Source organism: Lepisosteus oculatus, chromosome 5, assembly GCF_040954835.1.
Source record: "Lepisosteus oculatus isolate fLepOcu1 chromosome 5, fLepOcu1.hap2, whole genome shotgun sequence".
NCBI lineage: Eukaryota > Metazoa > Chordata > Actinopteri > Semionotiformes > Lepisosteidae > Lepisosteus > Lepisosteus oculatus.
The window spans coordinates 22,937,900-22,950,887 of NC_090700.1; the positions used below are offsets into that span (position 1 = coordinate 22,937,900).

The 12,988-nt window shown below is 37.3% G+C and overlaps 1 protein-coding gene across 4 annotated transcripts in view; it reads right to left on the reverse strand.

Annotated features, from left to right (window-relative positions):
• Nucleotides 1–12,988, reverse strand: part of apbb1 (amyloid beta (A4) precursor protein-binding, family B, member 1 (Fe65)) — a 49,765-nt gene that overhangs the window by 11,428 nt on the left and 25,349 nt on the right. For 2 of the 4 annotated variants that reach the window (XM_015341855.2, XM_015341853.2), the window contains exons 3-7: nt 7,997–8,202; nt 5,991–6,047; nt 5,330–5,415; nt 4,562–4,622; nt 1,635–1,781 (exon numbers count right to left, since the gene is read on the reverse strand). In XM_015341855.2, coding sequence (XP_015197341.1) covers nt 1,635–1,781; nt 4,562–4,622; nt 5,330–5,415; nt 5,991–6,047; nt 7,997–8,202 — 557 coding nt within the window. The remainder of the gene's footprint in view (nt 1–1,634; nt 1,782–4,561; nt 4,623–5,329; nt 5,416–5,990; nt 6,048–7,996; nt 8,203–12,988) is intronic. The other 2 variants (XM_015341857.2, XM_006628206.3) reach the window with 1 other exon arrangement.

Below are 12,988 nucleotides of genomic sequence, written 5' to 3' on the forward strand. Positions count from 1 at the left end.
GAGTTTTAGATCACAGGCAAATGCCCTGACATTCTGCTGTAGAATTTTCTGATATCAACTTGGAATTCATTAGTCCCTCAATGATTGCGAGCCGTCCAGGTCCTAAGGCAGCAAACCAGCCCCATATCATTATACTCCCTCCACCATGCTTCTCAGATGGTTTTGGTGTTGTTATACAGTGTTTTGTTTTCTCCAAACATAACTCTGTGTACATTTACCAAAAAGTTCAACTTTTGTCTCATCTATCCAAAGAACATTGTTCCAGTAGTGATGTGGAACATCCAGGTGGTCTTTAGCACACTTGAGAAAGGCAGCAACGTTTTTTTTGGAGAGTAGTGGTTTCCTCCGTGGTAATCTCCCATGAACACCACTCTTGTTCAGTTTTCTTCTTATGGGAGACTCATGAACACAGACGTTATCAAGTGCAAGAGATGCCTGCAGATTCTTAGCTGTCACCCTAGGGTTCTTTGTCACCTGTTTGAGGATTGTACAGCATGCCCTTGCACTGATCTTTGTAGGACTCCCACTTCTAGGGAGAGTAGGAACGGTGCTGAATTTCTTCCATTTGTAAACTATCTCCCTGACTGTGGACCGATGGATGCCCACGTCTTTAGAAATCCTTTTCTAACCCTTTCCAGTCTTATGAGCTTCAACAACTCTTCTTATGAGGTCCTCTGAAATCTGTTTTGATCAGGCGATATTGTACTTCAACAGAATTCTGTTGTGAAGAGCAGGTAACCAAAAGTGTGTGATTTTTTATACAGAAGGGCAGGTCAAACCCATATCTGAATTGACTTGAATACCTGACTCCAATTACCATCTTTTCAAGATGTCATTATCCTAGAGGTTCACACACTTTTTCCATCAATGACCTTGATTGTTTAAACCATTTGTTCAATAAAGACATGACAATGTAAAATGTTGTGTGTGTTGTTTGTTAAATAAGACTGTCTTTATTTATTATTATGACTTAGATGAAGGTCAGATCACATTTTAAGAGCCATTCATGCAGAAATCCAGATAATTCCAAAGGGTTCACAAACTTTTTCTCACAACTGTATATACATTACACAAGCAAAGACACTTGGTGTAAAACAGCAAAATGCAGACAAAAGTAGAACTGGGAAACCCAATACGTTCTGTCCTGGACATACTGCTGCAAACACTTGAAACACAGCTTCAGCGTCACTATTGCTGGGTTTCAGCCTGTGACTTGACATGAGTTCAAGCCTGCAAAGGGCTGCACAATGTGAAGAGAGAAGAACACAGAATAACACTGGTGACACGTCTTATCAAAAGGGAAACAGGCTTGTGGTCAAGTTAAATTGTCATGCTTGGAAATGCAATTGAGCCGTTTTAACCACATGAAAGGCAATAACCTGTGTGTGTTTATACAGTGTTGCAAATTGAATGCATTGTACTTTGGTACTTGAACTGGACTTTGCACAGCTGCTCAAGCTACTGTACCTCAAGGGCATGAAACACTGGCTTGGCATTGCAACTGTATCCTGTCAGACACTAGGCAAATAATTTGAAGGCTACAGTGACTGGTTATAACCTCAAAATAAAATCCAGTCTGTCCCAGAAGAAATGAAAACCAAAATAATCCCCTCCCCTCCCCACCGCCACCTCACCTCTCCCCAGATGCCAGCTGTGTCATGCAGGTTGTGCTTGTGGTAAGAGAGCTGACGGATACAGTTATTGACTGCAATGCTGCTCTTGCCCAGGGACATGTCCTCCTCAGACATCTCCACCCAGCCCAGAGAGCGGACTGCAAAACACTGAAGAACAGAGACACAGCAGGGAGTCAGCAGGGAAATGAAGCTTTCAAAGCTAAATTTAATCTCGCTCTACATGCCAAAACCTCAAGAATATTTAAAGCATTTCTAGAACGAACCTATATAAAAGCAATACTACAAGGATTGCAAGTTAAAAATAAAAAGTTATTTGAAGTATTACAATTGCAGAAGAACAGCAAAGGATGAAGTAAAATGTACAGTGTCTATAGAAAGTCTACACATTCTTTCCAAAGTAAAACACTATGGACTAAAAGCCTGAAATCAAGAGACAAAATTTATTTTACCTTTAGTAACATATTTTAACACACAACTTCCAAGTGAAAAAAAAGCTTAAACAGGCTGAAAAGTAATTACAAAATACAAACCTAGGAAATTGATTGGATAGGTGTACACACCCCTTAGTAACAGTAATTGTAAATTATCTCTTGTGTAGCCAACTGCCTTCTAAATCACACAACAAACTAATTAGCCTCCAGCTGTTTCAACTATAGTGATTCTGATCATTTTAGAATAAAATCAACAGATCCTGTAGGTCTGTAGGAAATGCATCTCAAAGTAAAGAGTCAACTATGAGGAACAAGGAGCTCTGGGATAAAGTTGTGGAATGGCACAGAACAGGAGATGGATGTAAAATATTTCAAAGGCTTTAAATATCCCTTGGAGCGTGGTCAAGGTTATTATTAAGAAGTGGAAACTATATGGCACCACCAAGACTGAATAACCAATTAACAAAGAAACTTATAAGAAAGGCTATCAAGAGGGCAAAGGAAACTTTGAAAGAGCTACAGGCTTTTATGGCCAAGAAGGGTCTAAAAGTGTGCATGTGACAAAGTGATACTGAAAACATGTGGTAAAATGTTTCTTATCAGCAGGAAATGGGACACTTGTCAGGATAGAAGGGAAAATGAATGGAGCAAAGTACAAAAAAGTCCCAATGGAAAACACGTTGACTTCTGCAAGAAACTGAGATGAAGTCACCTTTCAGCACGACAACGACCCAAAGCACACAGCCAAAGCAACAACAGAGTTGGCAAATAACAACAAGTTCAATGTCTTCGATTGGCCCAGTCAGAGCCCTGACCTCAATCCATCTGAGAATCTGTGGAATGACTTGAAAGTTACAGTCCAAAAATGACCCCCCTTCCAATTAGACAGAGCTTGAACAGTTCTATAAGGAGAAATGGCAAGTAGGTAGCTGTGTCAGCATGTGTAGGCTGCAAAGGAACAAGTAAAGGTTTATTCCATGTTGAAAAAAGAAGAAAAGAAACACAATGTTTCGGCTGAGTCATCTTCTGGTGAAGAGGGCTTTGGCCATCTTCGGCCTTCTTCTGCCAAATCTAGATGTGCGACACTGGTACAGACCTATCCTCTTTACAGAAAGTACAGTTAAACAACTACAGGTTAGCAAAAGGTGTTTCCATCAAGTACTAACTCAGGGGTTTATACATCTAAGAAAATGTATGTTTGCATGTTCTTTTACACACAGAGGTTGTGTATTACAATGTATAAATAAATCTTAAATAAAATTCTGATTTAATGTGTCTTGATTTCATACTAGTAAGCTAAAATATATTACTTCAGAAAGGGTGTGTAGACTTTCTATAGACACTGTATCTGTATAGCCATATTTACCCAAACATAAGCTGCAACCTTTTCCAAATTTCAGGGTGGTAAAAGTGGTCTGCAACTTATATTTGAAAACATGTAAAAAAGTCAGGAGCTGATCTGTTGACAAATTTACCACCAGAGTGCTGAACAGTGTTAAATTGTTTACTCATACTTTAACTGACCTCCATTTTTCTTGGTTCCGATCGCATTGTTGCGATCAAGTGAAAAAAAAAACTTTTACAGTGCCTAGCAAAAGGGTTCAGACCCTGAATGTTCAAATGAATGTTGGTTTATAAATGATACTTTACAAATCTTTTCCAATCAGTATTTGAAGATGGAGACTCTCTGATCTGCAAGAACTAAAGTTCCCTTAATGAAATAAACTACTTGCTTAAATAATCAATAATTGACAAGTGGTGCTAGTTACAAAAAATAGTTATTTTGGATGACCTACAAGGCAGACCTCCAGGAGCAGTGTTTGAGGCACTAAAACTAAGAATTTAATCCTTTTGAGTTGTGAACAAGAGTCTTCAACAAGGAAAACTACAAAATTTCAAGTATACAAAATTCTCAAAGGCACTGACAGTGCCTGAGTTGTTCTACAGGACCTGCAGTGAAACATAGACCAGACAACAGTACACAAAAGTGTGTTTGAAACTGAGAACAGGAGGCACATCTTTGCACAGAATTTAGCATTTAACAGGCTTCTGGGGCCTGGATGGCCTCCTCTTCTATCAAATCTTTATGTTTTCCAATTGATAGCACTCATCTGAGTAAAGACAATTCATTTCTAGATTTCAGATAGTAATGTTAGAAATTGAAGAATCTCAGTAAAAGAAAAACTGTTTGTAGAATTAACATACTAGGCTGAAATATGCACTAAAAAGGGTGTTGAATATTAATACCCTATTTGTACATAGTGTGAGCATACATTTCCTGCCTTTGTTGAAATATTTTATAATGCACTTGTTTTATTGGTGATTATTACAGATGTGCAGAATATTCCTGGGATCTCTTGGATTACCCTGAGTTATGCTAGACTAGCATGAATTGATGGTATTTTGGTACAAAAGACCAGGTTGGTATTAGCCTCTAGTACCAGAATTCACCTGCAGTGCTGACTGTTCTAGCCAGGTAGGAGAAAAAGTGTGTACCTTTGCTTCCACATCACTGCTCAGAGATCTCATCTTGTCCTCTTCTTCTGTCTGCGATGTGCTGAAAAAAGAAAAACTACACCATCACTTTGTCACATGAGTTAACAGTGATCTTACTCTTTTAATCTAAATAAACAAACTCAACCCTTTTTTTCTGGAGCAGCAGATTTGACAAAAGGAAGATTAAAAGCATTCCAAAAGGCTAAATGTTCACACTGGAATTTTTGAAAACCTCAGCTCTGAAGAGGTTACCAGGCAATTTAATGCTGTGTCTAGTAAACTATTAAAATCTCCAGCAGAGATTCTACAAGCAGGACTGGAATTGGTATAACCCTTCCTTAAACTTTAAGGAAAAAAAATATGGATGTGTCATGGTCTCACACAGTATCACTGAATTCAAACTCACTATAAAAGCCTTCATTTCTGCTGGTCTACAGCTCAATTTTATGTTACTTGCCTATTCATTTCCTTTATCAAAGCAAAAAGACCAGTTAAAAAAGCACAAGGTTTATATAAATGTTATATATAAATGGGTTTGGTTTTTTAAACAAGTCTAGAAAAAAAATGATTTTCTTAAACACACAATGGACACCCAGCTAGCAGAGAGGTTCTATGTCCTTAACATTTCAATCTCTATTTTTAAACTGCAATTGGTTTTGCGAAGAAATATTCATGAATTCGATTACATTTTTCTACACCTCTATAAAGACATTCCAAGAACAAAACACGCAAGTTAATGCCAATCCAGTCTGAATCAGCACAGCCTACCCAAGATTGATGGAAGCGTAACGCAGTGTTGCCCCTTCAAACTCCTTCAGGCTATGGTCAGAAGACTCATCATCAGCATGTAGGTCCTGCCAATGACAAGTTCAAAGTTTTTCAACTCCCCATACAGTCAACCAGAGGGCTCCAGAGAGACAGGCATGATCTAGCACTGACATAATGTTTTCTGGTCAACTCCATATTGAATTTTTAAAGACCAAAATTAAAACTAAGGTTATGAATGTTCTCCATATACATACCATCAAGGAACATACTATTTTAACATAATTTTAATATTAACATAGTTTTATTTTATAGTCCTCCAATAATGGAATGGCAGCCACTGCTGCAAGCCTTGTGGATGCATTATCTCCTCAAAAGCATGCAGTCATCACCCACTCTTTTCCCCCAATACAATACTACAAGGCAAACAACAGACCTGGCTCAGCTCTCACTGAAAAGACTGAAAACTCACAAGCACCTAGTATCCTTCTCTATTCTTTATAACACATGGCAAGTCTTGAAAACCACAGCCAACATTAGATGCACCTACACCTGACATCAAATGTGCACACTTTGTGCGCTGCTTGGAGAATGCCAGACAAAGCTGAATACTGACAAAGTTCAACTGTGAGAAAAATCCTTCAGTGTCATCAATTCTTCTCACCTTCCAGAATTCCCCATCCTCAAACTTGTCAGGGCGGGAGAGGCCAGTCCACGTCAGCTGAATGAGGTTGCAGATGAGAGAATGCAGATACACAGGGGTGGACAGATTAACAAATGCAGGGGTTTGGAGTAGGATTGGTGGGCATGTAGGAAATGGGTAGGATTGGTGGGATATAGGCAAGGAAAGAAAAAGGTAATATGAGACCTTTCTCTTCATATATTCTTAGTGAAAGCAAGGGTTGACTGAGGGCAGGAATAAAAGAAACAGCACTGACTTGTTTGTTTCTAGAAAATAATATATTTGAAGCATTTAATTTATTTGAATTAAAACTACAGTATAGTTATACATTTAGTCTACTTTCCTAGGCCAGTTTTAAAATGTTTTAGTCAAAAATAAGGACTGAACGTGTTCATTTTATGATAACTATAACAGAGAAAGTTCTTTGGAAATTATAAAATAATACTCTTAACCATCGATATTGTTATCTACTAACTGATTCCTTCTGTCAATTTAAGCTAAACATTTCCTTGAAAAGATCACCAAAAGGTTTGACAAAAACAAAGTCAACATAGAATTTCAACTGATAATAGACTTTATTTGACAGTAGACAAATAGTGTCAACAAATAACCAATGCTGTGTGGGGAAAAAAGTAGACAACACTACATTCTCTTTAAAACTACAAGAGGAAGTTATAATGACTCCAACTGAAGGAACCAGCACTTAAAATGGCAGAACAAGTGTGTGAATCTGCACTGCTTAGCACTTTCTGAAAACAAAATCATCTGATTCACTAAGGAAGGTTTGGAAGTAGTCAGCCAGGGTTTTCCCAGCTCCCAGCGACACAGCAGCTTCCCAGGCACCAGCAGGCTTGCAGCCACGGTAGCAAGGGACATGCCTCTACTCCAGGTGAGACAGGACCTCCTAGTAAGCCTAGGTCACTATAGAGACTGTAGAGTCCCGAAAGATGAAATGGAGCTTTCTGCACTCCCTAACTCTCCCCATCTGAACGCAGGTAACTTTCCATTGTAGTTCAAAGATGAAATTGTCAGGTCCTAATGGTAGATAAATAAATTAACTTTAATTAAATTAAACAAATTACTTGTATCTTAAAAAGAGGAGAGGAATTCTTTATATTACTTGCTGGTAATAACTTGTGAACTGTAAATTATTATCTCTTCAAATGTCACCGTTTAATGCATATATGGAATAACCTGGCACCTACACAAGTAGGTCAATGCACAAGCTGCACAAGAAATTCAGAACAATGTGCTAATTGTTTGGCATAGCAGATGCTATTACTTGATCGATCAACCCAGTCCAATCCAAGTGCAAGAGTATCTAGTCACCATGGAACTCTGTACTGTACTGAATGATAGCGACCTGACTGCAAGCACTATAATGTTCATATCCTGTGACCTCACTTCCTGCAGTCTCATCTGGATGTGACATCCTTCCTGTAGGGAAAAACACATCCTTACACTAAGCAAGGAGCGATGGCTTTCTTGTAAGATGAGAATGAGTTATGCTATGGACAATTTACACACCAGACCTGAACCCCACTAAACATCTGTAGGATGAATTAGTGGGACTACTTGTAAAAACTAGGGCTCAGAGACTAGTGCACAGCCACCTGCTCACCCAGGAGGTACGAGAGAAATGGGACACAATACCACAAGATGACATCTGCAACCTGATGGAAAGCATGCATCACAGCTTTTGACTTGTATTCAACAGTGGCCAAACACCATTCTAGCCTGTAACACAGTAGACTCACTGTATTGATTAATTCTGTTAATAAATGATGATCAGGATTAAGCATGAATTAACCTTTGTCATGTCTCTCAATAAAATGTCAGTGTTTCTACTAGAAAAATGTTTTGGTTATTTTCCTGATAGATTGGGAAGTCACAGATTTTTTAGACACAGTCATTGGTTTCTGTGTTGTTAGCTATGGATCCAGATGTCAACCTCACCTAGAGATCAACAGCTGCCATATTTCCCTCACCTGCGTTTCCTCAGATGGTGTGGTACCTTGTGATGCAATGGAGGGTTTCCCAGAGCCCAGGCCTTCCTCCAGAGGGGAAGGGGGCTCCCACTGTGTGGTGCCAGTGGGAATGTGCCAGTAGTATGTTCCTGAAGTGTCTCGAACCCGCATCCAGCCCGCCGGCAAATCTGTGTCTGTCTCAAAGGCACTGCGGTTCCAGAAGGACTCTGCGAACCAAAGGAACAGTAAGAAGGTGTCAGACACAGGGACACAAGGCACAAAATCTTTATGGAGTCCAAAAACACATCAACATAAAACAGTCTCAGTTCCATAGAAAAGTAAAAAAAAATAGAGAATAATAGTGCTACAGTTTACTACCATCTATATCATGTAATAGGCAGCAGCAAATCCAAAGAAAGTTCTGTCTTTTTTTTAGTGCAGGTTGAACTCCATCATCATTCTAAATAGGATCTGGGTTATGTCACTAGCTGTGACTGGGGTACCCCGAACAGCAGCAGATAATTGCTCTAGTGCTGCCAAGAGCAGGGTAGGATTACTCGGCACACAGCTACCTGTGCAGCCATGAGGTGCTATTAAGAAGGGATATTACTCTGTAACAATCAGTTCTGAACCTCCGGTACAGGGCTGTGTTGCCTGTGACATGTTAAAAGATGAAGGGCTCAGAAATGAGCAGGTTACAGAAGTCTGAAGACAAGATTCTAAAATTGGTTGAGTATAACAAAACATAATTGGCAGTTCTCATTTTTTTTAAATTGTATAGAAGGAGGCACTGTAAAGGAAGAGTTCCAAATTAACTTTGTGTATTTGGCCAGGTGTTTTCTTTTTATTAAACTCTTCTCACTAACACAACCTGAGCACAAAGTTGAAGAATTATGTTTCCACTAAAAATTACTCGGCAGAGCTATGTAGAATTTTTCTGATACAAGTCCCAGAGTGCCTACAGGAAAAATGGAAGCAGAGGGAAGCAGAAGAAGGAATAACGCAGGTCTCGGTTACATCACAGCAAATCCACTGCACAAGCCTTAGACACTATAAAAAAGCTGGCCAAATATGCACTGACGCTGCCAAGTCTTGGCCAATGGCAGCACAGACCTGAACCAGCAATGTCTGGATAAGAAGTTGGAAACATTTTAACTACTAAAAGTGAAACAACAAGAATACAACTTTTATTTTCTGACTAACAGTGTAGGGGTTTTGTGAATTTACTGGCACAGTGTTTAATTGTAATAGTAAATTGCATGAGTTCCCTTTGGCTATTAGGAAGCAATCAGCAGTACAACAAGGGGTCTCCACAAGGATTCAGAGCACATGGAATGCATTTATACATAAAATGATTTGATTAATGATTAATGTGCGACACATTTATACATAAGAATCAAAGTATTTAAACAGTAATGGGAACTTGAATATGACAGTACAATTTCACATTTCATGTATAAAAAGAATATATATATAATGACCAGTTAAGTTGGGCACTTAAATGTAATTTAACCTTGTTTGAAATGGTTTAAAAACGCTAAGAATTTGAAAATTAACAATTGTGTTCTGACTGATTAAAAAACATTTAAATGAATGCAATGTTTACAGATTTAATTTAAAATTTTAATTATTTTAACATGGTGTATCATGTAAGTGTAGTAAATGAGAAGGTAAAGGCACCACTAAAATACTTAAATTGAACTTTTATGTACATTATACATTATTTTATTATTCAACTATAGTAGTACATAAAGTTAAAATAAATATTGTATGTATGATTAACAAAGAAATCTTATACCGTATAGAGTAAAATGAATTATTTTTTAACTTATCTAACCATGTAGCCTGTGCTTCTTGACATTTCTATGAACTTTGTAGCAGTTTGTGTTTTAAGAACATAAAGTATGAGCATAGAAAAATGTAAAAATGACATATACATCTAAAACATACAGTTATAAAGTACATTAATAACATATACCTTTATATGATACATAGCAATATGTTTACTAGGAATTTGCAATTTTGTATGGTGCCTTTTCATTTAAGTTGGGGAATTTATGTCCAAGTCTGTAATATACCCATGTTTATTAGTGCAATGAATGTGAGTGGTGGAAGTCTAAGCCTACATCAATTCACCAACATTTAAAGAAACTTAGAGGTAAGTGCAATTTCTTCTTAAGCTACAGCTTAGGATAGATGCATTAATTTAAATGTTTTATACCCATTTTTAATTAAAACCTACAACTAACTCAGCTGATCAGTAGATGTTTGTAGATACTTCAAGATAATGTAAGGCAAAGCTCAGTTCCAGACAATGTGTGTAGGAAAAGTTCCTACTGTACATTCTTGTGATAACAGATCAGTTATGTGACATTTTTAACCTGCATTTTCAGATGTCCTTATTTTACAGATCATCCCTTCTGTGGAAAAAATCTATTCCCATCCCAAAAACTGGCAGGCTGATACCCACCATATTACAGAAAGTCTTGGATTACACAGAAACTCTGAAATAAATCAAATTTAAAATATAACTTAATTAGATGGGTCCTAGACTTCTTAACATGCAGGTCTCAATAAGTCTGACATTTACTACACTTCCACTGGATTACCACAAGGCTGTGTCTTGTGACATCTCAATAAGTCTGTTGATGACACAGTTCTGGTCAAGTTATTAAAATACCCAGAAAAGCATGGGCTAATTCTAAATTATTTTAATAAATGTTGTAATTAGTTCTCTTTGAAGTTAAATGTCTTGAAAACAAAGAACATTTCAAGAAAAATGCAACACCCCTCAAACCTGCTTTTATTAATGGTCAGACATTGTCAACAATTTGTAGTCTGGTCATCAATACAACGACAATTGGGACTGGAGTCATAGATAAACATAAAATGTGACAAACACTGTGAGACCAACAGATATTTCAAATAGTTGCTTTATATCTTGAAAAATGGTTTCATGCTCAATTTCAGAGTTTCTAAAAAAACCTTTTCACCTTTTTCTGTGTATGTACCTTACATAGGTAACGATCCGCTTATTGTTACTTTAATATTACATGAGTCCGGACTTACGGTGGCCACTCAGAATGTGCAGTATTCCTTCCACATGCATTATCTGGAACGCAGTGCGTTGGGTTATGTAATTCACTGAGATTAAAGATGAATTATTGTTAGGTGGCGCTTGTGGTGTGTTAGATGTTAGTGAAACAATTGCTTCATTTAATCTACTGTGCATGTTTAAATTCACTCAACGTGGAATATGAATATGGAATTGTACAACTAAAGGGAAATGTTGGTAGCTGACAACAAAAACAGAATTATAACATAATATATACCTAATGTATACACTGTATTACTTATATATTAAATAATATACTTAATGTCTGTATTATTTATATGAAGTTAATTGTACATAATAATTTAACTTTTTGATTATGAAAAATATATTTCACACATACTGTACTGTAGAGGCTTTAAAGCCATATGGCCTCATAGGTAACATCTAAAGTACACACAGTAGATGGTAGAGGTAGCTAAATATAAAAATAAAGTACACAACAGAATCCCACCTTCTTCATAAACATTGTATACATTAAAGTCTTAACCCTGTAATTTACGGTGGTTATTTTAGAAAATGTGCTTGTTCTAGCTATATAAAGATTATATAGTTCATAAAAAGCTATAATGTTTCATCCTCTTCTAAGAATATCGAATAAGAACATTGTACTTGCGGTTATTGCTGTTGTAAAAAAAGTTGTAGCACTGATTTAATACCATTTGATAGGGAACAGTAATATGGAATAATTTAAATAAAGAAAAGCTGGCAGCTAAAAATATCACTTGTAAATATTTTGATGTTAATTGTAATGACTTTTGCAGTCCTTATAATTGTAAAGGACAATAAAACTCTCATAGAATGTAATGTAGAATGTTGCGCTCATGTGATACTTTAGCACAGCAGTTTAGATGGCTTGCTGCTAATCAGCAAGTGACCAGTTCCATTCCTGGACAGACCATTTCAGCAACGAGTAATCAGGAAATAATGTAACTTTAAAATTTGATTATAAAAATATATATCACACAAACGATCACATTGCAGTTCATTGATGTGTACGCTACTGTTTCGGTATATCTGTGGATAAGATTTCATATAATTTGCATGTGTGGTAGTAAGCTAAGGAAACTTTGGCAATATCGCTCTGTTTATTCATAGATGTGTACTACTAAATAGAGTTCATCTCGATTGTCCTAGTACAAAACTGACAGTAAAAGAAACACAATGCATTCATTCAAAGCAAACTAAATGAGGTAAACCTGGCAATACCTCAAAGCTTTGTATGATATGTATGATAAATATGTGTACTATTAAGTATTCTGTGTACAAACTACGCATTGCAGGTAAATTGGGGTGGAGCGGTGGCTCTGTGGCTAAGGATCTGTGCCTGTGGCTAGAAGGTTGCCGATTCAAATCCCACAGCCGACAGAGGAATTCTACTCCATTGGGCTCCCGAGCAAGGCCCTTAACCCCAACTGCTCCAGGGGCGCCGGACAATGGCAGACCCTGCGCTCTGACCCCAGGCTCTTTCCCTGTCTGTGCATCTGTGTGTCTCATGGAGAGCAAGCTGGGGTATGCGAAAAGATCATTTCTAATGCAAAAAATTGTAAATGTCATTAAACAAATATTCATCAGTCAAAATGGGATGACGAAATTAAAGTTTTATGTCAAAATCCAAAAAACATGTATTATGTTAGAATATATAAAGCATGAATCTAAAGTAATCTAATGAAATTTTGTTTTTACATAAAATATTAAGAGTTTTAAAACTGTAACAAAGTTAAATTGTACTAATACGTGAATATTTTATTCTCCATAGCAACTTCTCTCCGCTTTGATAGGCTAAAGCATGAAACACTACCATTCTGCAAAGAAGTGGGGGCAATTCCATTCAGCGGAGTCTGCTCCGCTCATGAGCAGCCTTGTGACACACAAATTTAGAAATGGGACACCCTAAGCCC